Source organism: Schistocerca nitens, chromosome 9 (assembly GCF_023898315.1).
Source record: "Schistocerca nitens isolate TAMUIC-IGC-003100 chromosome 9, iqSchNite1.1, whole genome shotgun sequence".
Taxonomy (NCBI): Eukaryota; Metazoa; Arthropoda; class Insecta; order Orthoptera; family Acrididae; genus Schistocerca; species Schistocerca nitens.
The window spans coordinates 251,015,385-251,037,998 of NC_064622.1; the positions used below are offsets into that span (position 1 = coordinate 251,015,385).

Consider the following 22,614-nt stretch of genomic DNA (forward strand, 5'->3'; position numbering starts at 1 on the left):
CGTTGCTTGATTTTATCTGTCGTATGTTCATTTTCCTCATAGATTCTCAGTTTGCATATCTCACTTCCTGCGAAATGAGTTACTATCTTTGCAGCTTTCAGTAAACTTTTACTCTGGATATTACTCATATATTACAGCTAAAATTCTATTCTAAAGTGATTTAAAGCAGTCAAATCACAAACATTCATTAATATCGATTTTAATAAATGTGGAAGTCGCAAGTTGTTTTTGCGTTTGGTGGTATTCTAGAAGAATATGGAATACTTTTTGTTTATTTTCATGTATATCGAAGCGACTGTAGCGTACAGCGTACAGAGGTGCATGACGAAGAAAAAATGTACGTAATAGTATCATCAGTTTTAGGACACCATTAGAAGAAAAAAAGAACAGACATAGACAGTGTCATTTTTAATGTGATAATTAGTGATAATTCACACCAAAAAATATTTTTGAGTGACATCATCTTCAGTACTTACATATAGTTACAACAATATTTTAGTTATCAATATCTGGAAATGTTTAAGGATAATTTTTTTTATTTGAGCCAAGTCTGACTGTTTACAGAGAATTTTTATGTAGGTATGCTAAATAAATTATTCGATATTCTATCCGCTCTTTGCGAGAATTACGTATTTATCGATTGGAAAGTATGTTTATAAGACATTTGAGTAGTGTCTTTGCACATGTGCCATAATGTGTAAAGTATACAGCAATTTTGTCATTGTAAATAACATAAGCTTTAAAACAGAAAAGATAGACATACCACTCAATTTAGTATACAGTAAAATTAATTCACTTTTATAATAATTTTAATAAGTTTTCTTGTTGTGGCTATCGTGTTTGTTGAAATTCCAAAGCACTCCCCAAGAATTTCTCACGAAGACATTAGCTGTTATCTGCTATACTCCAGCTGACAGCGGTAGATGTTGCATACTTTGTTGACGGTTTTGACCAGTCACATCAGAAATTAGTTTTGAAATATTAGGCACTTGAGTGATGCTGTGACAGGAAGTGACTGGCCACTTAGCCGATCAGAGAAAGTGCGGTGTTGCTACCAAGGAACACCACGGGTGGGACCGGGAATTCGTTCGGCGGCGGTGACGGCGGTGGCGATGTGGGGCGCACCGCGACGGGTCCTGTGCCGAAAGAGACTGTGGGCCGGTAGCCGTTCTCGTCGGCCTCGTAGGTGACGCTGTAGGTGGCGCCGCCTGCGTCCGACGGCTGCCACGAGAAGCTGCCCCGCAAGTGCGTGCCGTCACCCTCCGTGCCGGACTGCTCCTGCCGGATGCCGTTGCTCGTCTCGTACCTGCACAGGCATGAGTGTAAGAACAGAAACAGGGCCGCGCGGGATTAGCCGTGCGGTTTAAGGCGCTGCAGTCATGGACTGTGCGGCTGGTCCCGATGGAGGTTCGAGTCCTCCCTTGAGCATGGGTGTGTGTGTTTGTCCTTAGGATAATTTAGGTTAAGTAGTGTGTAAGCTTAGGGACTGATGACCTTAGCAGCTAAGTCCCATAAGATTTCACACACATTTGAACATTTATTTATTATTATTATTATTTTTTAACAGAAACAATGCCGGCCTTATCTGCGTGCCGATCAGCTGCGATCTCCAGTGCAGTTTCGAGCCTACTGCTACACATACATAACACTGGTTATCCCGCTAGTCACGGTGCAACAGTGCCACGTCTCGCGTTCACCTGCTGCTCTGCACTATTTCTCACACTATTTCAAAGCAACTATTCGTTAAAAAAATGTTTGATTTCTACGTTAATTACGGATTTTTACGCTACCTTCATGATAAAGTGCCGATCATTTCGTTATTCGTCGTAGTTAGTGATATTTTGCGTATAACACACTGCATGAAATTCTAAGATGTTGCAATTAAAAATGCAGGTCGTTATGAATTTGCTTTTGGCACATATTAGACCACACATGATGTATACGACGTATAGTTAAGGTACTGAATTTTTCTTTCAACTTGCAAAGCGTTCAGTATCTGCCTAAAAATTCCGATCGTGCGCGAGAGGATGAAATACTCGTAATATCCTCCACATCACCTCAACGGTTCGAGGGCTTAAAACGAGAGTTCGGTAAATGACAGCAGGCAACAGGAGAGTATTTTTGCATATGGTTAACATGCAGAATTACATTATCTAACGTGATATATCGTACAAGTAACTATGGAATTTTCCAGTGAAATAATGTAATATTTTAAATGTCATTGATAACTGGCGAAATGAGAGTTAGCTTCAATTAATATGGATTTTTTCGTAAAATATTGACTACACAGATCTGTATAAATGAAATCTGACAGTTAATTTCTACCATTACGGCATATGTTTGTCGTTTTGCGACAAGACAAGTGAATAAATTACATGTTTGTCATCAGTTCCTTGTTGAATGAACCACGGTCTCACGATTCTGCTGCAACTGCAACTGCGTTAGCATATTAGTGAGGTGACATTATGTAAACTCCGCTTTGTTACTACAAAACAAGTAAATTTTAACATGCCAACAAGATACATGTTTGCGTTACCCAAAATGTACCTCTGGTGACGCTCTTCGGAAGAAGAACAAAGGTAAGAAGTCTGGGGCTCGTAAATCACTCCTACTATGATTTCGGTAAAGTACTGTAACCTAACGCAATTTTAATAGTGACCAGTGGGGATTAAAAACTGCCAATGGATCCTGCAAAGGAATTTATTTTGCACCTCAATGAATACAATTCACAGTACACAGTTCACCGTCTTTTTGTTTCTACCCTCATTCAAAATGTATTACTGAACTTTTTCAGCTCAAATACCCATTTATATGTTGATGATATAATCTATTTTCATCTTTATGAACAGTTTCAGCTGGTTTTCAACAGGAATTTACTGCGTTCTAGCGATAAACCTATGTTCCTTTTTTTTTTTTTTTTTTTTTTTTTGGCTCCAGAATAAGAGCGCTTGTTGAGGCATTACGTTTCATAGCTATGAAGTTGTGCACTCTGACAATCTGCAAAACTGACCACTACTCAAGGAAAAATACATTATCAGCATCCTTGATGAACTGAAACGCATCTAAGGTGAGCGCCTTTAGCCGTTAACTCACAGGATCTGAAAGATCGTGTACTGTTCGGTCTGCATTTATTAATATTTCCCAAATCATTGAGCTGTAGAAACATAATACTATCGTAAACTTCAGTACCATCAGTTAATTATTAAGAAGAGGCTGGGTTACAAGAACCCATTAAAACCGCAATAAAAGGAGCAATTTACTTTTACCTCAGCGTTTAATCTTTAAGTAGCTTCAGAAAAGCGTAATCAGTAATGAATATTCAGTAGTACCTACATATCTCCAATTAAGTGTTAAAATTACCAGTTTATGTACAAAGCTATCATTGTGACAATTTTGAATTGATTAAGTTACAAAATTGAAAAACGTCTCGGTTCTATCATATTGGCACTAATAACAAATTCCGATTGGAAACTGTCTGTTGCATCCGCTTGTTACCCTTTCAGGTATTAGGGTGTGACGATACCTAGTAAAAGTGCCCAAAAATCAGAAAAACAAACGTGTAGCCCCTTAGACTTCAGAATATATTATTTTCATTTTCACTTAAAGATAATTTGTGTGATACCCTACAATTGTAGTTTCAAAGCGTGTAAGTGGTAAACTTCTATTAATAACCATAGTTTGCTGAAAATTGAATATCTGTTTGAATGGTCACTTCCCCCCCCCCCCCTGCTCCACCCCTCGTCACCCTCTCTTAAGCTGCCCTAGGTGTTACCCTAGAACGTCAATATTGGAACTTAAGCAGATAAGTTTGACAACCACTGCTTAATACAATCTATTTTCTCGAGATGGGAGGCCAATACTGATTCCTTCTCAAGATTCAAGGTAAATTCAGTACCTTAGCTAAGTCTCCAAAAGAGCAATATGCACTTACCTACCTGTGGCGTGCGTGAATAGGAGCACCACGTCTGCAATTCTGGAGGACCGGGCGCCGACTCTGCAGGTTCCGGCATTGGCATTCGCCATCGCCGGGTTCAGCCGAAGACCCGCTGTGTATCGTCTATGTAATAATCGTCTATGTAATAAAGTCAATCACACACTTGCCTGTGTTTCGATGCACGATTCGGTGCGAGGTTTTCCTTTCTGCTAAACCATACCTCTCTGTCGTTGTGACTTCTTACGAGCCATGAGCTCGATGGGTTGTAACAAATGTGTCGTCTAACGTGAAGCAAACGCAAATTCATATAGATTTGTAAGTTTCATTGAACACTATTCGAATTTCGTAAAGTCATTTTCGTAATCCCTTAATATCACAATAAGTATGACTGAGCCGTGTATCGACTCGTGCTACACCTTGTCTTTAAATTTCATTGGTTTTCCTTTTCTTCCCCTGACATGTTTGTTTGATATGTTGTCTGTCATTTAGTGGCTGCTTGGTTGTCCTTTCCCTCGGCTATCGACATCTGCGTTTTTGCTTCCGGGAAACTGCTGTGGAGGAAGTGAGATCTTTGACCGGTGGTAACTTCGTGTGGTGGCGCGGAAGTAGGGGGTTCTCTGAGAGAGTCTGGTGGACACGGGAGGGAACTGTGGCTCGCCAGGGCGGACCAGGCGTGGTCGGTTGTACCAAGTTGCCACGTGATGTATGTCGGTTGTGTGTAACAAGCGGGTCGAGTTGACGGAAGAGCACCCCGCGGGTTGGTTGTATACAGAATCGTCCCACGAGGAGTTACTGTTCATTTCACGTTGGTGGGACGTTAACAAGCTTCTTTAAGTCCTCCGTTTCAACACTGGAGTTTAAAAAGGAGATACCACATGAAGGAGCTTTCACTACCCGTCAACGTTGCAGAGAAGACGTGAACTCCGGTGACAGAGCGTGTTGTCGCGTGACCGTGGCGTGTTGGGTGCACTGGCGACGCGTGCCCGGTCGGATGTGTGGATCCTTGCCACCGGAGGTCGTGCACTGCCTGTTCGAGCATAATTGCAAGTTAAGTTAGTGGAAGCTTTAATCATTAAGTAATAAGTTTGCGTAACCAGTGTCTCTTCTGCCTTGTGGCCTCCGGCGATCGGTTTTCCTGTCCCCGGCACCGGTGTAATTGAAGACAGTGATCTTTCCGCCTCCTCTCGTTACTGCCCGATGGGAGGTGTAGTTTTGGTAGATTAATTGTTTCGCTATTCTGTCGTGTGTTATGAGTAAATTCATGCTTCTTGTTGGTTGATCATGTGGTCGCTCATTCCGGACTGTGTGGTGTGATGTTTCCTTGCACGAGGTTAGCTCTAATTCTGTCAGCAAGTTAAGCCATCTAATTACAAGTTTTCGCTGGCTAAAAGTCCGTGCAGTGACCAGCCTGAGAGTGGCAATTGTGTTTACGGGCGTATTTAAATTGGTCAGTATTCTGCCTAGCCTGAGCATCCCTGGGTGGGTGATTTGTGGCCGCCTTACACGGGTCCGTCATATCTGTTATGTTCTAATGATATTCCAGGACACTTTTGTTTAAAAACTTTTTTAAATTCCTCCATTCCTTTATTGCCATTAATCGTGTTTTTGCTGGACCTTTGATTTTTTTTAATGGCGGTGTTGGTAGCTTCACTACCACACCGTACGTTATTAACAAAGTTCTGTATTTACTTTAGTAGCCTGTTTACTAATGTTCTTTAAATTTTTTAAATTCTTGTATTGCTGTAAATTACTTGATTGCCGTGAGCAGCGTGTTTTGAAAGGTTGTTTGTTGCCGTACTGCTAGTTTCCGTGATTTTTTTTTTTTGTAAATTTTTGCTTTCAAAGGTTGTTTATTGCCGTACTGTTACTTCTATTTTTTTTAAAAAAAGAATTTTTTTAAGAAATTGTGGTATTGCTGTAAATTACTTGATTGGCGTTAGCGGCGTCTTTAAAAGGCTGTTTATTGCCGTACTGCTAGTTTCTGTAAGATATGAATAAAACACGTGTGTGTGAAAATCTCAACTCGACAGTAAAATACTTGAAATTTGGCCCCGTTTCCCAACTTGTGGTGTGGCTTGTAGTAACCGTAACCACTGTGTGTGCCAATGACCTTTAACTAAAAGGCAGGCAGTTCTTCAAGGCATATGAAGCTGTAAGTAACAAAAGAACCTAAACGTTTCACTGAATAGTTCGTGTAATATCGTTTGACAAAGACTGCACGGTAGCTGACGTGAGCGACCCTCCATTCTGCCAGAGTAGCACGCTAGAAGCAGGCAGAAAGATTTCGGGCAATTCAGGTAGCAGCAGGTATGCGTCCGCTGCCGTCAGTGTCGCTGCCCTGCTGCCTCTGTGTGCTGTCTCATTGGAAAACATGCGGCCATTCTTCGCAGAGGCTCAAGCCACATTGTTCTGGCTTACGTCATAGAAGCAACCGCCCGACCGAGTCTCGAACTCGGGACCTGCCAGGGAGTGCCAGTTCTACAAGTTTCGCAGGAGAGTGTCTGTGAAATTTGGAAGGTAGGAGTCGAGGTACTGGCGGAAGTGAAGCTGTGAGTACGTGCATGGGTAGCTTAGTTAGCAGTGCAGGACCGGCTCCTCGCACCGGAGTTGTTTACATCCACGTCGCGGTACTAGTGGCGTGTAGCGTGCATTTTCATTGTACCTCATGGCGCACTGTTACCGCCGAGCGACAATTAAAGTAACATTCCAAGCCGAACATGTACGACTATGCGCTTATGAAATCGCACAATTCACTCGCGAAGAGCTACGCCTGGACACACAATAAGTGATAGGTATTCTCTTCTCTATCACTGGCAGTACCGTCTGTATTAAAATGACAGCGGAGAAAGCATGTGCTGCCTTAGTTCCAAAACACACACACGGAGTGAAGCTCAAGCATCCTGACGGGCATATTGGGGAGCTGGTTTCGATATTTGAACAATTCAGGTTTTTGAGCTCGCTTTCGAAGTGCTTCAAGACGTGGTCACCGAAGCCTATCGACCATACACCGGTGTTGTGGTCCTCATCGCGTAAAAATGGCAGACGTTCACGACATACCCCGTGTTGAATGGAGTCTGTCAAGTGAAGTTCGACCTGTCGTAACAGCTGACAGGTGGCGTGCGAGCCATCGTTGTGTATGATGGCCAGCTGCGGGCGTGTGCTGGATGTGGACGAGAGGGCCTTGTTCGGTCTGATTGTCTCCGTCGCCGTTTGCTACAGATCCCGTCCAGTGACGCAGATCCAAAAGCGACGTCACTTCTTTGCCAGACAGCTAGCCACAGCGGTGCGCAACCCGATTCGTCACTTCGTCACTTCACCGGCACTCCTCACTGGGAATGACGGTGCCGCCGAGGCCTCACCGGCACCATCTCCTCCGACAACTGCGCGACCATCAATTCTCCAGAGCTTGATGACCAGCTCACCCGCTGCCATGGACATCTATGAGAGTGAGGTACCTAACCCTGCTTTTCTTCAGACAGGCACGACCTTCGACAGTGAACGTCCACATTCTGACACAGACCAGCGCCTCTGAAAGCAGCGGTCACCCTGAAAACGGAAGAAAAGTCGAACGCCCTCCGACGATAAGCTTCTTCATGTGGCATCACGGGCAGTGGACCAGATACGAGACAATGATCTCCCTTCGAGCGCCCAGACGACAGGAGTGGCCGCTCCTGATGTCCCATCTGAGGAGCGTCTTTTCCACTGCCTGTTATCCCACCTGACCACGATGGACCCCATGGAGCGAGGTACCCTGGATCCCGCTACGGCTGTCTCACCACAACCGGCCCACAATGAGTACGACAGTCGCCTGCCACGTTTTCCGGTCTCCTGGACTGACGATACAGCAGATCAAGATAGTGGCTTACCTATCAGGCAGTGCCCCACAATGATGCCTGACCCACCTTCGAACTAGTGATTGCCACAGTGTTTGCACCGGATGATTCATGCTGGCCAGACATCTCTGCCAGACTTTTGTGCCAATAGCGGGAGCACGTCCACAGCACCATTGCATCGCGACGGTGAACCTGGCCACCATTGGCAATGTTCTGAGAGACCATTTACGCTGATGATGTCAACATTGCTCTCCTCCAAGAACTGATTTCTACGCCCCCACTGGCTACACGGCACACATCTCCCATGCTTCTCACAATGGTAGTGGAACCGCCATCCTCCTCCACACTGGACGTAGTGTACCTTCCTAATGCTAGAGGTATGGCCCTCACGCTGTTCGGCATCTGCATGCTCAATGTATATGCGCCATCAGGTTCCAGCCAACGTCATAAATGATTCACCCATTATGCTGGCGAGGTAATGCCGCTTTTTGAGGGTAACGTGGAAGAAATGGTCCTCGGTGGAGATTTCAGCTTCACACAACGGCCTACTGACCAATTTCCACGACATTCCCTGTGTGCGGCCCTCTGTCATCATCGAACAACTTCAACTTGTTGACACTTTCTTACATTCTTCCTTTCCTACACCTTTTCAGTACGATGTTAGTTGAAACTTCCTGGAACAATAAAAACTGTGTGCCCGACCGAGACGCGAACTCAGGACCTTTGCTTTTCGCGGGCAAGTGCTCTACCATCTGAGCTACCGAAGCACGACTCACGCCCGGTACTCACAGCTTTACTTCTGCCAGTATCTCGTCTCCTACCTTCCAGACTTTACAGAAGCTCTCCTGCGAAACTTGCAGAACTAGCACTCCAGAAAGAAAGGATATTGCGGAGACATGGCTTAGCCACAGCCTGGTGGATGTTTCCAGAATGAGATTTTCACTCTGCAGCGGAGTGTGCGCTGATATGAAACTTCCTGGCAGATTAAAACTGCGTGCCCGACCGAGACGCGAAATCGGGACCTTTGCCTTTCGCGGGCAAGTGCTCTACCATCTGAGCTACCGAAGCACTACTCACGCCCGGTACTCACAGCTTTACTTCTGCCAGTATCTCGTCTCCTACCTTCCAAACTTTACAGAAGCTCTCCTACGAAACTTGCAGAACTAGCACTCCAGAGAGAAAAGATATTGCGGAGACATGGCTTAGCCACAGCATGGTGGATGTTTCCAGAATGAGATTTTCACTCTGCAGCGGAGTGTGCGCTGATATGAAACTTCCTGGCAGATTAAAACTGTGTGCCCGACCGAGACGTGAACTCGGGACCTTTGCCTTCCGCGGGCAAGTGCTCTACCATCTGAGCAACCGAAGCACGACTCACGCCCGGTACTCACAGCTTTACTTCTGCCAGTATCTCGTCTCCTACCTTCCAAACTTTACAGAAGCTCTCCTGCGAAACTTGCAGAACTAGCACTCCTGAAAGAAAGGATATTGCGGAGACATGGCTTAGCCACATCCACGAGATACTGGCAGAAGTAAAGCTGTGACTACCGGGCGTGAGTCGTGCTTCGGTAGCTCAGATGGTAGAGCACTTGCCTGCGAAAGGCAAAGGTCCCGAGTTCGCGTCTCGGTCGGGCACACAGTTTTAATCTGCCGGGAAGTTTCATATCAGCGCACACTCCGCTGCAGAGTGAAAATCTCATTCTGGAAACATCCCCCAGGCTGTGGCTAAGCCATGTCTCCGCAATATCCTTTCTTTCAGGAGTGAGATCAGGTACTGCCGGAAGTGAAGCTGTGAGGACGGGTCACATGACTCGTGCTTGGTTAGCTCAGTTGACAGTCTGCCCCGGCAGTGCTGCGAGGCGGTCACACGCCAGAGCGCTGCAGGCGATGAGCTCACCGTGTGTTTGTGTTTACTTCGGCCGCTGTAAGTGGCGTTTTCCTTCTAGTCTACCATGGTGTACAAGTATCGCAAGAAGAAATTACATTTCAACTTTTGTTCCGACTTCGCCCGAACCAAGGGCCTGGCAGTAGAACGATTTATTCGCGTTAAAATACCACGCTGCGGTGTGCGACAAGGTGCTTCAAGAGGCAAAACTGCGCTTCTGTCATTCCGACGGCAACGTCGGACACGTTACCGTGGATCACGCAGGTCTCGGCACACGAACGATACGGATCTTCTAACTGCCATTCGAACTACCTGCAGACGTCGTCATCGCGGCGCTCTGTCCGTTCAGGAGCATGTCGCCGAACGATGGGTACACTTTAAACGGTGTCAGAGAGGTCCGCATCGAGTTGCAGAAACACGTGCCTTCCTATCTACGTATTGGAGGCTGCCGTGCCATTATGATGTACGACGGCCAACCTTGCACCTGTTCCGGTTGCGGGAAAGGTCATCTACGGTCTGATTGCATTCAACGACGTGTCGCTCAGCTCCCGTTGTCGGAAGCGTCCGTCACACTCATGATAACCGCCTTACCGGTCACTGACGCAGCGGCTCTTGCCACGTCTACAGTTTCGTCCAGTCCGTCGCCCCCCCTCCCCCCCTCCCCGCCCCCCCCCCCCCCCGATCGGCATTGGCACGTCCCACCGTCCCAGTCACCTTCAGACGGTGCAGACGTCCCACCTGACAACCTTGCCGCCGAACAGGTTCCCGCACCGGACGCTGAGGAGACCTGTACTTCTTCACAACACCTGTTTGACAATTTCATTGTACCCACCGACGCGTTCGAACCGGATCGACTCTCCTTCTTGCCGTCGTCCGACACTGAGGAACACGTGCGCAAACAACGCTCGCCACGGGCTCTTTAGGCGTCGCCACCCAAGACGACGAAGACAACCCTACGCAGAGGTCGGCGGACAGCTTTCACGATAAACAAGACGTTTCGCACGACGGGACCACCGTGGAGGTCGCCACGCACAATGAAACGATCGGTGCGCAGGTTGAGACACCTGTCTCCCCGCCGACAGCTCCAGATATCGCTCACCACGATGCAATTCCCATGGACATTGGGCAGACCCACGGCACAGGAGCATGGGCCGACGACGTTGAGGAATGTACGCCCCTCCTCCGGAAGAGTTGCCTCCCCCGACGAGGCTGCCTGTTAACATCAAAAGCGAGGCACTGCAGCAGATGGGACGGGACTTCCTATCGGTGCCGTCCTGATAATTCCCTTGGTGATGGTAGATGCGCGTCCACCACCACTGAAACAAACGTACCGGTTCGCCTCACTGAACATCAACATGATCGGCACTGTACCAAACCTGCAGCTCCTATGTGACATGCTTCGGGCCTCTGACGTCTACGTCGCCCTTATTCAGGACGTGCGCGTAGCAACAGTACCACCGGTCTACGACTACGACTCATACACGTCCACATGTATGAATCGGGGCATGGAGTGGATTTCTACATACTATCGAACCATAAGTATTGAATCCATACTGATGGAATTTACAGAAGGAATACCAAAGTTATTTTTTGCTCCTATGTATCTGAGCACCAACAGAGTATTGTCAGCTGTTATGTGTTTCTAGTCTACGTGTTTCTAGTGTGTCTTATAGGAAACAGAAAGTAAGATGCCTACTGGTGCAAAGTTGGTCTTAACAAGAGACGAATTCTAAGCAGAAACAATTTTACAAAATGGTCCATTTGCTTCACCTATAAAATACGGGTGGAAAATAATAATCTAAGAGCATCTCACCAATAATATGAACGTACCTATGTTTCTAGCATTTGCAGACTTAGAGAAAGCTTTTGGCAATTTTGACTGGAATACTCTCTTTCAAATTCTGAAGGCGGCAGGTGTAAAATACAGTGAGTGAGGCGGACCGCTGTGGCCGAGCAGTTCTAGGCGCTTCAGTCTGGAACCGCGCGACCGCTACGGTCGCAGGTTCGAAACCTGCCTCGGGCATGGATTTGTGTGATGTCCTTAGGTTAGTTAGGTTTAAGTAGTTAGGGGACTGATGACCTCAGATGTTGAGTCCCATAATGCTCAGAGGCATTTGAACCATTTTGTAATTACGTATGTTGAATTCTCTTAACCGTTCTTAAACCATTGTTGAACCAAATAGTTTCTCTTTTTTCTTTTTATTTAACGCAGTTATAACTTTCTTATGTAAAGCCGGTCCAAAACTCTTGATAAGTTGAGAACAATGACACGAAGAGTCTTAATGATGACTTTGAAAAATTCAGTAGGGAGCGAAATGTGCTACAATTGAGAAAACAAGCAGGCAGGAACTGGCTGTTACAATGTAAACAGTGCTAAGTTGGGCTCGCGTACCACGCTCCGTCATTGTGTGTATGTATGTGACAAGACGGTCACCAAGATAAGTTCTATTTTATCTTGGCGAAGCTTTATATGACATAGATACGGTACATGGATAGCTATTGTTCTTGTAAATGGAACTAAACGATAATTTCGTCCGAAAGAGTTACTTCGAAATGAAGAGATTTCCGCAGAAGAGAAAATTTAGCAGAAGAAAAAATACATCACTTCTATTTGTGGAGACAGGGATTGTGACATGTAATCATAATTCTGAGATAGCTGCAGTACGTGCAATACGAATTTGAACCTACGAAAAACAATGAGGAAGACGATAGATATCTAACTTCATTCCACCAGATCTCACTACCAACTTCAGGACATTTGCGTGATCGATCGCGACCAAAATTTCACAGGGACAGACATCTAATTACTGCGGAGTAGATTTATGATCCTCAAATATCCCAACGTGAAACCATCTTACTCGCTCTAGAATTGGCTCAGCAAAGACTGCACTAAATCTAGCACCTGGAAGAGAAACCAAAAAATCTGCGTAAAATCTTTTACCCTATATTAATATTACGATGAATCTGTAAAAGATTACACATTTTTAGTACATCCACAATACACAATTTTAAAAACGTAAAAATGTCTTTTTTTGCGCTCGGAGCTGCTGTCATTTCATTTTATATCTAATATACGACTGGGATAAATAAGTAACTGGGAACACTGGGCAGTGAATATATGTTATCTGCGACAGCAAAAATCTTCCAAAGTTTCGTATAGATTACGAAGTTTTACGGAAATGTCAGGAGAAAATGAGGTTGGTGCGTAAGTTCGTAGCGTTCTCGTTTTGCATGTTCGTATTCCGGGTGCTACGGGTTTGTTAATCGATTGTCATTTTCTCTTTGTAGCTCAAAAAAAAATTTTTTTAATTAAAATGGCCTTCGGGGAAAAGAGAAGCAGCTATATGGATGTCAAGAGCTAAGATAGAAAACCAGTCCTAAGCAGAGAGAAAGCTGAGAGATGGAGGGAGTATATAGAGGGTCTATACAAGGGAGATGAACTTGTAGGCAATAGTATAGAAAGGGAAGTGGACGGAGACCGAGATGAGATAGGGGATATGATACTGCGTGAAGAATATGACACCGTTCTGAAACGTCTAAGTCGAAACTAGGCCCTATGATTAGACGATACTTCGCCAGAACTACTGATAGCCTTGGGAGAGCCAGCCACGACCTGGTGTGCAAGTTGTATGAGACAGGTGGTATACCCTCAGACTTCAATAAGAATTTAATAATTCCATTTCCAAGGAAAGCAGGTGCTGAACGTGTGAATATTACCGAACTATCAGTTTAAATAAGTCATGGATGCAAAATACTAACACAAATTCCTTACAGAGGAATAGAAAAACTGGTAGAAGCCGACTTCGGGGAAGAGAAATGTAGGAACACCGGAGGTAGCACCGATCCTCCTACTGCTCACAGAAGATAGGTTCAGGAAAGGCAAACCGACATTTATAGCACCTTTATAAAGCTTTTGACAATATTGTCGATGACACTGTTATTCTATCAGAGGCAGAAAAAGACTTGGGAGAGCAGTGGAAAGGGATGGACAGTATCTTCAAAGAAGGATTTAAGATGAACATCAACAAACGCAAAAAAAGGTTAATGGAATGTAGTCGAATTAAACCAGATAATGCTAAGGGAATTAGATTAGGAAACGAGACAAAATAATAGATGAGTTTTGCTATTTGGGTAGCAAGACAGTAATGATGGCCGAAGTAGAGAGGATATAAAATATAGACTGGTAATGGCGAGAAAAACGTTTCTGAAGAAGAGAAATTTGTTATCATCGAATATAGATTTATGTGTTGGGAGGTCTTTCCTGGAGGTATCTGTCTGGAATGCAGCCATGTCTAGAAGTGAAATTTGGGCGATGAACACCTTAGACGAAAAGAGAACAGAAGCTTTCGAAATGTGGTGCTGCTAAACAATTTTGAAGATTACATGGGTCAATCATGTACCTATTGAGGATATACTGAATGGAATTGGGAGACTAGAAATTTGTGGCAAAACTTGACCAAAAGAAGGGGTTACTTGAAAGAATACATTCTTAGACATCAAGGGAACACACTAGTAGTAGTATTAGACTGAAGTGCGAGTGTTTGTGGAGGGGGGGGGGGGGGCAAAATTAGTGGCGGGAGACAGCGATGAATACAGTAAGCAGGTTTAGAAGGATGTAGGTTCAGTAGCTGTTCGGAGAATAAGAAGCTCGTACGGGATACAGTAGCACGTAAAGCTGCATCAAACCAGTCTTCTGACTTAAGACGACAACAACAACGGCGATTACAGTTCAATGTTGGCATTTGAGTTTATACTTTGTCACTTTGACATTTGGAGGCAGTGATTGGAGCTGTGGACGCTAGAAAATGAAGTGCTAAGCGGAGAAATCGGAACGTATCCCACATATTCTTCTGTTTGAACTCAATAGAGTGGTGACAGTAGCGGAGGCAGTCAGGAAAACTTGCGTCGTGTGTAGGGATAATGGTATTGGACAGAGCACTCCAAGAAAAGTGTTTTCTCGTATTAAGGAGGGTCGTTTTGTTGTTAGTGAGCCTCCACGTTCAGAAAGACCTACAGGGTTTTATGAAGATCGTTTAAACACAATAATCCACAACGATCCGCGTCAGTGTACTTGATAAGTGGCAAATATGATGAACTGTGATCATTCCAGAGTCGTGCAACATTTCTTCCAATGGGGAAGGTTTAAAAATCGGGTGTATGCTCTAAGCTGAAATCACAGGAATGAGCAAATGTCCAGATGTTCATCTCCGCTTGCTCTTAATGAACTAGCTCGTGAACAACACCGACTGTTCATATCCTGAACCAGCTCGTGAACAACACCGACTGTTCATATCCTCAGTCGTTACTGGTGACGAGAAGTGGTGCCTTTATGCTAACACAAGGAAAAGTAAGAAGTGGTTGAGCCCAAAAAAGCAGCAAATACCTGCGGCACCCACCAAAGATAATGCTACGCATCTGATGAAACAGCGACAGTGAGGCGTACTACGAACAGGTTTTTCGAGCTCTTACCATCACTGTTAGCATTTATTGTCAAAAACTGAAACGTGTTGCAGACGCAGTCCAAGAACAACGACCGGAAGATTGCGTGAAGTGATACTACCCCATGATAACGCCAGCCGGCATTCTCCTAGACTGCCATGAAACACTATACAGGAATTTGTTTGGGCAGTCATTTGGCACCCACTTTATGCGCCTAATATTACGCTCTGATTTTCACCTTTCCCATTCTCTGTAGAACAATCTTCAAGGAATTTCCTTTCCGGATGAAAATGCGCTCCGAACATGGCTCGGCGATTTCTTCACCTCAAAACTACGTGATTTCTACAACCGCTGAATCGAATAGTTAAACTTATTGAAAACCGTTTGGAACTTACGCATCAAACCAATACAAAAATTACAGTGTGCGTGAAGCAGTTACGGCAAAGAATCCAATATACAAACAAATGCTTCATAGAAAACACTATAGAAGGTACGTACTATCGATTTTAGATGTCTCAAAACGTACTGCAAATATACGTCAAAAACTAAATGCAAGAAACAAGAAACAACACGCAAAAAGCAAGAACACAAACAAGTGCACATCGAATTTAGAAGAGAATTTTTCACATGTGGCTGAGTTCAGCTTACAAACTAGTAAAACATTGAAATACCTAAACTGAAGTCCAAGCATACGTAAAGGACTACGGAGAAGTACAAAAGACATACAGTGAAAAAACTGAAATTAGAGAAGTACGGTATAATTTGCAAGAAATGGCAACAGAAAATCTTCAAGAAGCCGCTACGTATATAGTTCGATTTTCGAAAACATCTCTTTGATGGCTGTGAGCACTATGGGACTTAACATCTGAGGTCATCAGTCCCCTAGAACTTAGAACTACTTAAACCTAACTAACCTAAGGACATCACACACATCCATGCCCGAGGCAGGATTCGAACCTGCGACCGTAGCGGTCACGCGATTCCAGACTGAAGCGCCTAGAACCGCTCAGCCACAACGGCCGGCCATCTCTTTGACCAGGAAATGATGAAATGTGTCTGAAGATTACCTAAGTTCTGCGAAAGCAAAGCGAGATGTCAGAGAAAAGGAGGCCATTATTTTAGAGATTGGTAAGACTGGGAATTTTATTCAAACAGCCACCGTTAATAACATCAAACGTAAAATGAGTTGGCGATGGTAAGAGGAAAGATTTGTTTCGGTCGGTGTGAATATTTCTGTGAATTGTTCATTGGTGAGTCATTGCATTATGACCGCATCATTAATATTGTGTTGGTGCACCTCTGGACAGCAATAAAGAATGGATTACAGAAGACCGTTGTAGATTGCCGATGATATAAAGCAACAGATGTATAGGCACAGGTCACGTAGTTCCCATAAGTGCCGGAATAGCGGTTTGTGAGCCGAACTGGCGCCCGATAGAGTCCTAAGTATGCTCAATCGACGTTCAGATAAGGCAAATTTGGTACCTATGTTATCAAATGAGTTCACTATCATGCATCCCAAATCACTCTAACAAGATTCTTGCTGGAAAATATCATTACAATCGGAGAAAACATCAAGCATGAAAGTACGTAGGTGGTCCTCGTTCTCTGGCGACGAGTCACAATCATCTGCCGTTTACGGAATTCGTTTGTGTCAGTGGCTTTCCTCATTTCCGGCCCGTATCGTCGGTGGAGTAATTCGCATTCGTCTCTGCTCCGATTGTATACGGGGTTCCAGAAGAAATGGTCAGTATTCTGGGATATAACAGGAACGATCATTCGGGGCAAAAAATTCTAGAAAAAAATGTGTGCTAAAATGGGTACTTTAAGAGTTACGAGCACTTGTTCATGTTCTCTATTGTGAAACACATCTCTCCTACTGAATAAGGGTTCATAGCTGTTAAGGCATGACTTTGATAGCCCTTCTTTATTAGACTTTTTGCTTCGAATTATCGTTCCCGTCACATCCCTGGCAATTCCCTCTAGGACAGCCTGCAAAATACACACACCCTCTACAAAGCCACGTGCGCGCAACGCTACAATATGTCATGGGATCTTGCAGTGGGCAGCTGTCATAATGTTTTGCCTCATCTATATTTCATGTGCGTGAAGATGGTCTTCACTATCTTGCTGCTAGGTTATCGGTGTGACTAGGGCCCGGGAGAAAGACTCACGGCAAGGATAGGAGGAGGAAGACTGCAAATTTTTTAAACGAGTTGCGGTACAACTGTGGCTAAAGTTTCTGCTCGACGATCCGTTATCAGTTTGGTAACAAAATCTGTGAATGACGTGACTATGTTCAGGGAAGAGGTTTTAGCTTTGATCACAAGCTATCAGTAGTGAAAGACGTTTGTACACTTACAGCAGATACGACAGAGGATACCTACCAAATCGCCGAATTTTGACGGCAGTAGCACCACAAAAACAGCAGCATTTCGCCTAAGGAGGCGGTAGCCCTTCGTCACTTACAAGTAGACACGGTTGGGGAAAACAGCGCCGATTTTGTGTCACTTCTTTGCCAATGGAAGTGATTAAGATTTTTGTGCTTCTTTCTTTCGTCAATCAGTCGAAGTATTCTCTCTGTAATTCAAGGTTTCTTCTGAGTTACGTTACTTGTTTCTGTGTTTGACTGTCCAATATCTCTGATTGCACGTTCTAGAGAAGTCCAGTCCTCTTTAACTGACTTACCTACTCTGGTATTCCTAATCGCAGTATCCCCATCCTTAGCGAATGATAAAGGCGTCTTATGTTTTCTCAATACTTCAGTACCTCACTTTCGTCCACACTGATCCTTCTTGACGATTCTCTTAAACTTCACTTTACTCCTCATCACTAATAAATTGTGATTTGAGTCTATATATGATCTTGAATATGACTTACAATCCAATATCCGAGCTCGGAATCTGTCTGACCAGAAGTAATCTATTGGAACCTTCGTGTTTTCGGGTCTCTTCGAAGTATACCTCCTGATATTCTGATTAGCCGGCCGAAGTGGCCGTGCGGTTAAAGGCGCTGCAGTCTGGAACCGCAAGACCGCTACGGTCGCAGGTTCGAATCCTGCCTCGGGTATGGATGTTTGTGATGTCCTTAGGTTAGTTAGGTTTAACTAGTTCTAAGTTCTAGGAGACTAATGACCTCAGCAGTTGAGTCCCATAGTGCTCAGAGCCATTTGAACCATTTGATATTCTGATTCTTGAACAGAGCATTCGCTATTACCACTCAAAATTTATTGCAGAACGCAGTTAGTCCTTCTCCTCTCTCATTCCAACAGCCAAGCCCATGTTGTCCTGCAGCGCTTTCTTCTATTCCTTCCCCTAGAACCGAGTTTTATTCTCATTTCCTTTAACGTACTGAATTACCCACGCAATATCCTCGTACACTTCCTCTATCTCTTCATCTTCTGGTAGCCACGTCGGTATGTATACGGCGAACTGTTCTTGTCGACGTTGATTTACAACCGTATCACTGTTCATAGCAGCTCACTGCCTGACCTTCTTTCGTATTCATACAACGTCTCAAAAATGAGATCGACAGGAAGTGCAAAACCGCTAAGCAGGGATGGCTATAGGAAAAATGTAGGGATGTAGAGGCTTATCTCACTAGGGGTAAGATAGATACTGCCTACAGGAAAATTAAAGAGACCTTTGGAGAAAAGAGAACCACTTGTATGAATAGCAAGAGCTCAGATGGAAACCCAGTTCTAAGCAAAGAAGGAAAAGCAGAAAGGAGGAAGGAGTATATAGAGGGTCTATACAAGGGCGATGTACTTGAGGACAGTATTATGGAAATGGAAGAGGATGTAAATGAAGATGAAATGGGAGATACGATACTGCGTGAAGAGTTTGACAGAGCGCTGAAAGACCTGAGTCTAAACAAGGCCCCGGGAGTAGACAACATTCCATTAGAATTACTGATGGTCTTGGGAGAGCCAGTCATGACAAAACTCTTCCATCTGGTGAGCAAGATGTATGAGACAGGCGAAACACCCTCAGACTTCAAGAAGAATATAATAATTCCAATCCCAAAGAAAGCAGGTGTTGACAGATGTGAAAATTACCGAACTACCAGTTTCATAAGTCACAGCTGCAAAATACTAACGCGAATTCTTTATAGACGAATGGAAAAACTGGTAAGGGTCGATTTCGGGGAAGATCAGTTTGGATTCCGTAGAAATGTTGGAACAGGTGAGGCAATATTGACCATACGCCTTGTCTTAGAAGAAAGATTAAGGAAAGGCAAACCTACGTTTCTAGCATTTGTAGACTTAGAGAAAGCTTTTGACAATGTTGACTGGGATACTCTCTTTCCAATTCTAAAGGTGGCAGGGGTAAAATACAGGGAGCGAAAGACTATTTACAATTTGTACAGAAACCAGATGGCAGTTGTAAGAGTCGAGGGGCACGAAAGGGAAGCAGTGGTTGGGAAGGGAGTGAGACAGGGTTGTAGCCTCTCCCCGATGTTATTCAATCTGTATATTGAGCAAGCAGTAAAGGAGACAAAAGAAAAATTCGGAGTAGGTATTAAAATCCTTGGAGAAGAAATAAAAACTTTGAGGTTCGCCGATGACGTTGTAATTCTGTCAGAGACAGCAAAGGACTTGGAAGAGCAGTTGAACGGAATGGACAGTGTCTTGAAAGGAGGATATAAGATGAACATCAATAAAAGCAAAACGAGGATCATGGAGTGTAGTCGAATTAAGTCAGGTGATGCTGAGGGAATTAGATTAGGAAATAAGACACTTAAAGTAGTAAATGAGTTTTGCTATTTGGGGAGCAAAATAACTGATGATGGTCGAAGTAGAGAGGATATAAAATGTAGACTGACAATGGCAAGGAAAGCGTTTCTGAAGAAGAGGAATTTGTTAACATCGAGTATAGATTTAAGTGTCAGGAAGTCGTTTCTGAAAGTATTTGTATGGGGTGTAGCCATGTATGGAAGTGAAACATGGCCGATAAATAGTATGGACAAGAAGAGAATAGAAGTTTTCGAAATGTTGTGCTACAGAAGAATGATGAAGATTAGATGGGTAGATCACGTAACTAATGAGGAGGTCTTCAATAGAATAGGGGAGAAGTGGAGTTTGTAGCATAACTTGACTACAAGAAGGGACTGGTTGATAGGGCATGTTCTGAGGCATCAAGGGATCAAAAATTTAGGGTTGGAGGGTAGCGTGGAGGGTAAAAATCGTATAGTGAGACCAAGAGATGAATACATTAAGCAGATTCAGAGGGCTGTAGGTTGCAGTAAGTACTGGGAGATGAAGAAGCTTGCACAGGATAGAGTAGCATGGAGAGCTGCATGAAACCATTCTCAGGACTAAAGACCACAACCACAACAACAACAACGACGACGACGAGTGCTGCTCCATTTATACTATTTTCTGTTGTTGAACACAAATGCTTTACTGGAACTGGGCTTATTGATGAGGTAAATGTAGATGCTTCTTCTAAAATGAGAACTGTGTTAGTCTTGTTGAACTTACATCGACAATCCTGCGTCATGTTATAACATTTTTGAGTACCTTTCAAAGGTCCATGATTCCACGGAATAGTGATATAGATGCAACACTATTTTTAGTTCTGGAAATGCAAACAGTTTAAAGCATCACACATACCCACATTGATGTTTCTGTAGAAATATTGTGATTCACACTGATCACAATTTAGTAATAATTCAGTTGAGCTTTAAGAGAAATTTCGGGAAGAGTCAATGAGGAATTTCCCACTGCGGAAGTATTGATGACTGTTTGCAATTACCTAACGCTGTAGATATTATCTCAGTACTCAATTCCGTTAAGGTCTCTAACAAGACAGAATGGATTGACGACAGAATGGAGTAAGTAAACCTAGAGGTGGCAGGTTCCGTAGAACCAAAGAAAACTGCATAATTCTTACGGCTTTGGGTTCGCATCCTGTAAGTGCCAGGATCACACCTCTATCCAACTGTTTACATTTATATTTTCCGGCCGCGCGGTCTGGGGAGTCTTGTCACAGTCCGCGCGGCTCCCCTCATCGGAAGTTCGAGTCCTCCCTCGGGTGTGGGTGTGTGTGTGCCGTCCGTCTAAGTTGGTTTAAGTTAGCTTAAGTAGCGTGTAGGCTTAAAGACCGATGACATCAGTAGTTTGGTCCCATAAGAATTTACCACCAATTTCCAAATTTCCAATTAGATTTTCAGTGGTTTTCTTCAAGGAGGACGTGACCGTTTCCTTTTTCTTCCCTTGTTAATAATAAGTCTACACACCGACACCAACAAAGCTGTAATCTCGGAGTGAAAACACACTTCATTCTTTCAACCTTTGGAACGCTGGAGAAATGTTTCATTATAAATCACTTGAGATGAGAGGCCAGAAGTTGGTGGAGATACTGCACCAATGTCCTGGATTTAATTTTGACATCATGCACATTATTCTCCAAAAGCTTACGCGAAAGTGCTCGACTATTTGTATATCCGAAATAACTTAGGCCTCTCTCCAGAACTGGTCATTTGCTGAAAATCTATTTCTGTAACACCATTACCGTACCGAATGTAAGCATGTTACTCTGCAAAAGAATGCTTTAGAGTCTTCTATATTACACGGCTAAAAGTTAGGCGTAGCGCATAGGAATTAATAAATAAGGAATAGCAAAAAGGAGGACAGCAACAGAAACAGGACTTAGTAATTGGGAAAAGCAACAAAATACTTCAGCCGTCGGCCTCGCCACAGCATGACACAGGCACCCGTCACATCACCGAAGTTAAGAGCTGTTGTGGGTGGCTAACACATGGAGATATCACTGTCCAGGTGAGCCGAGAGCTGTTGGTAAGCGGGGTGCACTCGACCCTTGTGAGGACAGTGAAAAAGATACTTGACTGAGAAGTAGCGCCTCCTGTCACGGAAACTGATGACGGCCGGAAGAGAGGTATGCTGAACATTCCCTCCATACCCGCATTGAGTGACGCCTATAGGCTGACTGTGACACAGAGGTCGGCCTGTACCGTTAGACTTCCTGAGAGATGGAATTAGAGCTTTCGTTGTCTGTGCTGAAGCTGAAAATAATTAGTAGGAGAACGGAAGTCAATATATTTATAGTTGGTAACTGTTGTATCTGTGGAGCTCCTCTTGAGGGACAATAGTCTATATGTTTGGAACAATGTGTCTGCAAATGAAAATACTTGAGATGGTTTCATTTGTCTACTCTAGCGGTACTGAGCGAACGTCTCCGTTTTTAAGCAGTAGTCGTGGGAAAATTGTATTTAAGTGTATTAACGTCAAGTGCGATACGGTGTTTCTTGGGTATAAGACGTTAGTGACAAACCTCCAGTGCCACGGATCGACTCCATTGAAGTCATTCTCCAGCACCACAACTGTAGCGTCTCTTGGATTCAACTGCGGTGCTGATAGAACAGCATTAAGGAGAGCAGCAATCAGGAGAATCTGAAAAATATGTACAAGACAAACGTTACCAGCATGAGAAACACTAAACCTCTCTGAATCTAGTTTCTAACTCTCTCTCTCTCTCTATCTCTCTCTCTCTCTCTCTCGC

At 44.1% G+C, this 22,614-nt stretch overlaps 1 protein-coding gene across 2 annotated transcripts in view; it reads right to left on the reverse strand.

Moving 5' to 3' along the window:
- Positions 1–835: 835 nt before the first annotated feature.
- LOC126203101 (endocuticle structural glycoprotein SgAbd-5-like) overlaps positions 836–22,614 on the reverse strand; it is a 94,215-nt gene continuing 72,436 nt past the window's right edge. Inside the window, exons 2-3 of one of the 2 annotated variants that reach the window (XM_049937343.1) lie at positions 22,387–22,505; positions 836–1,306 (exon numbers count right to left, since the gene is read on the reverse strand). In XM_049937343.1, the coding sequence (XP_049793300.1) occupies positions 1,024–1,306; positions 22,387–22,505 (402 nt within the window). In that variant the 3' untranslated portion in view covers positions 836–1,023. The remainder of the gene's footprint in view (positions 1,307–22,386; positions 22,506–22,614) is intronic. The other variant, XM_049937342.1, reaches the window with a different exon arrangement.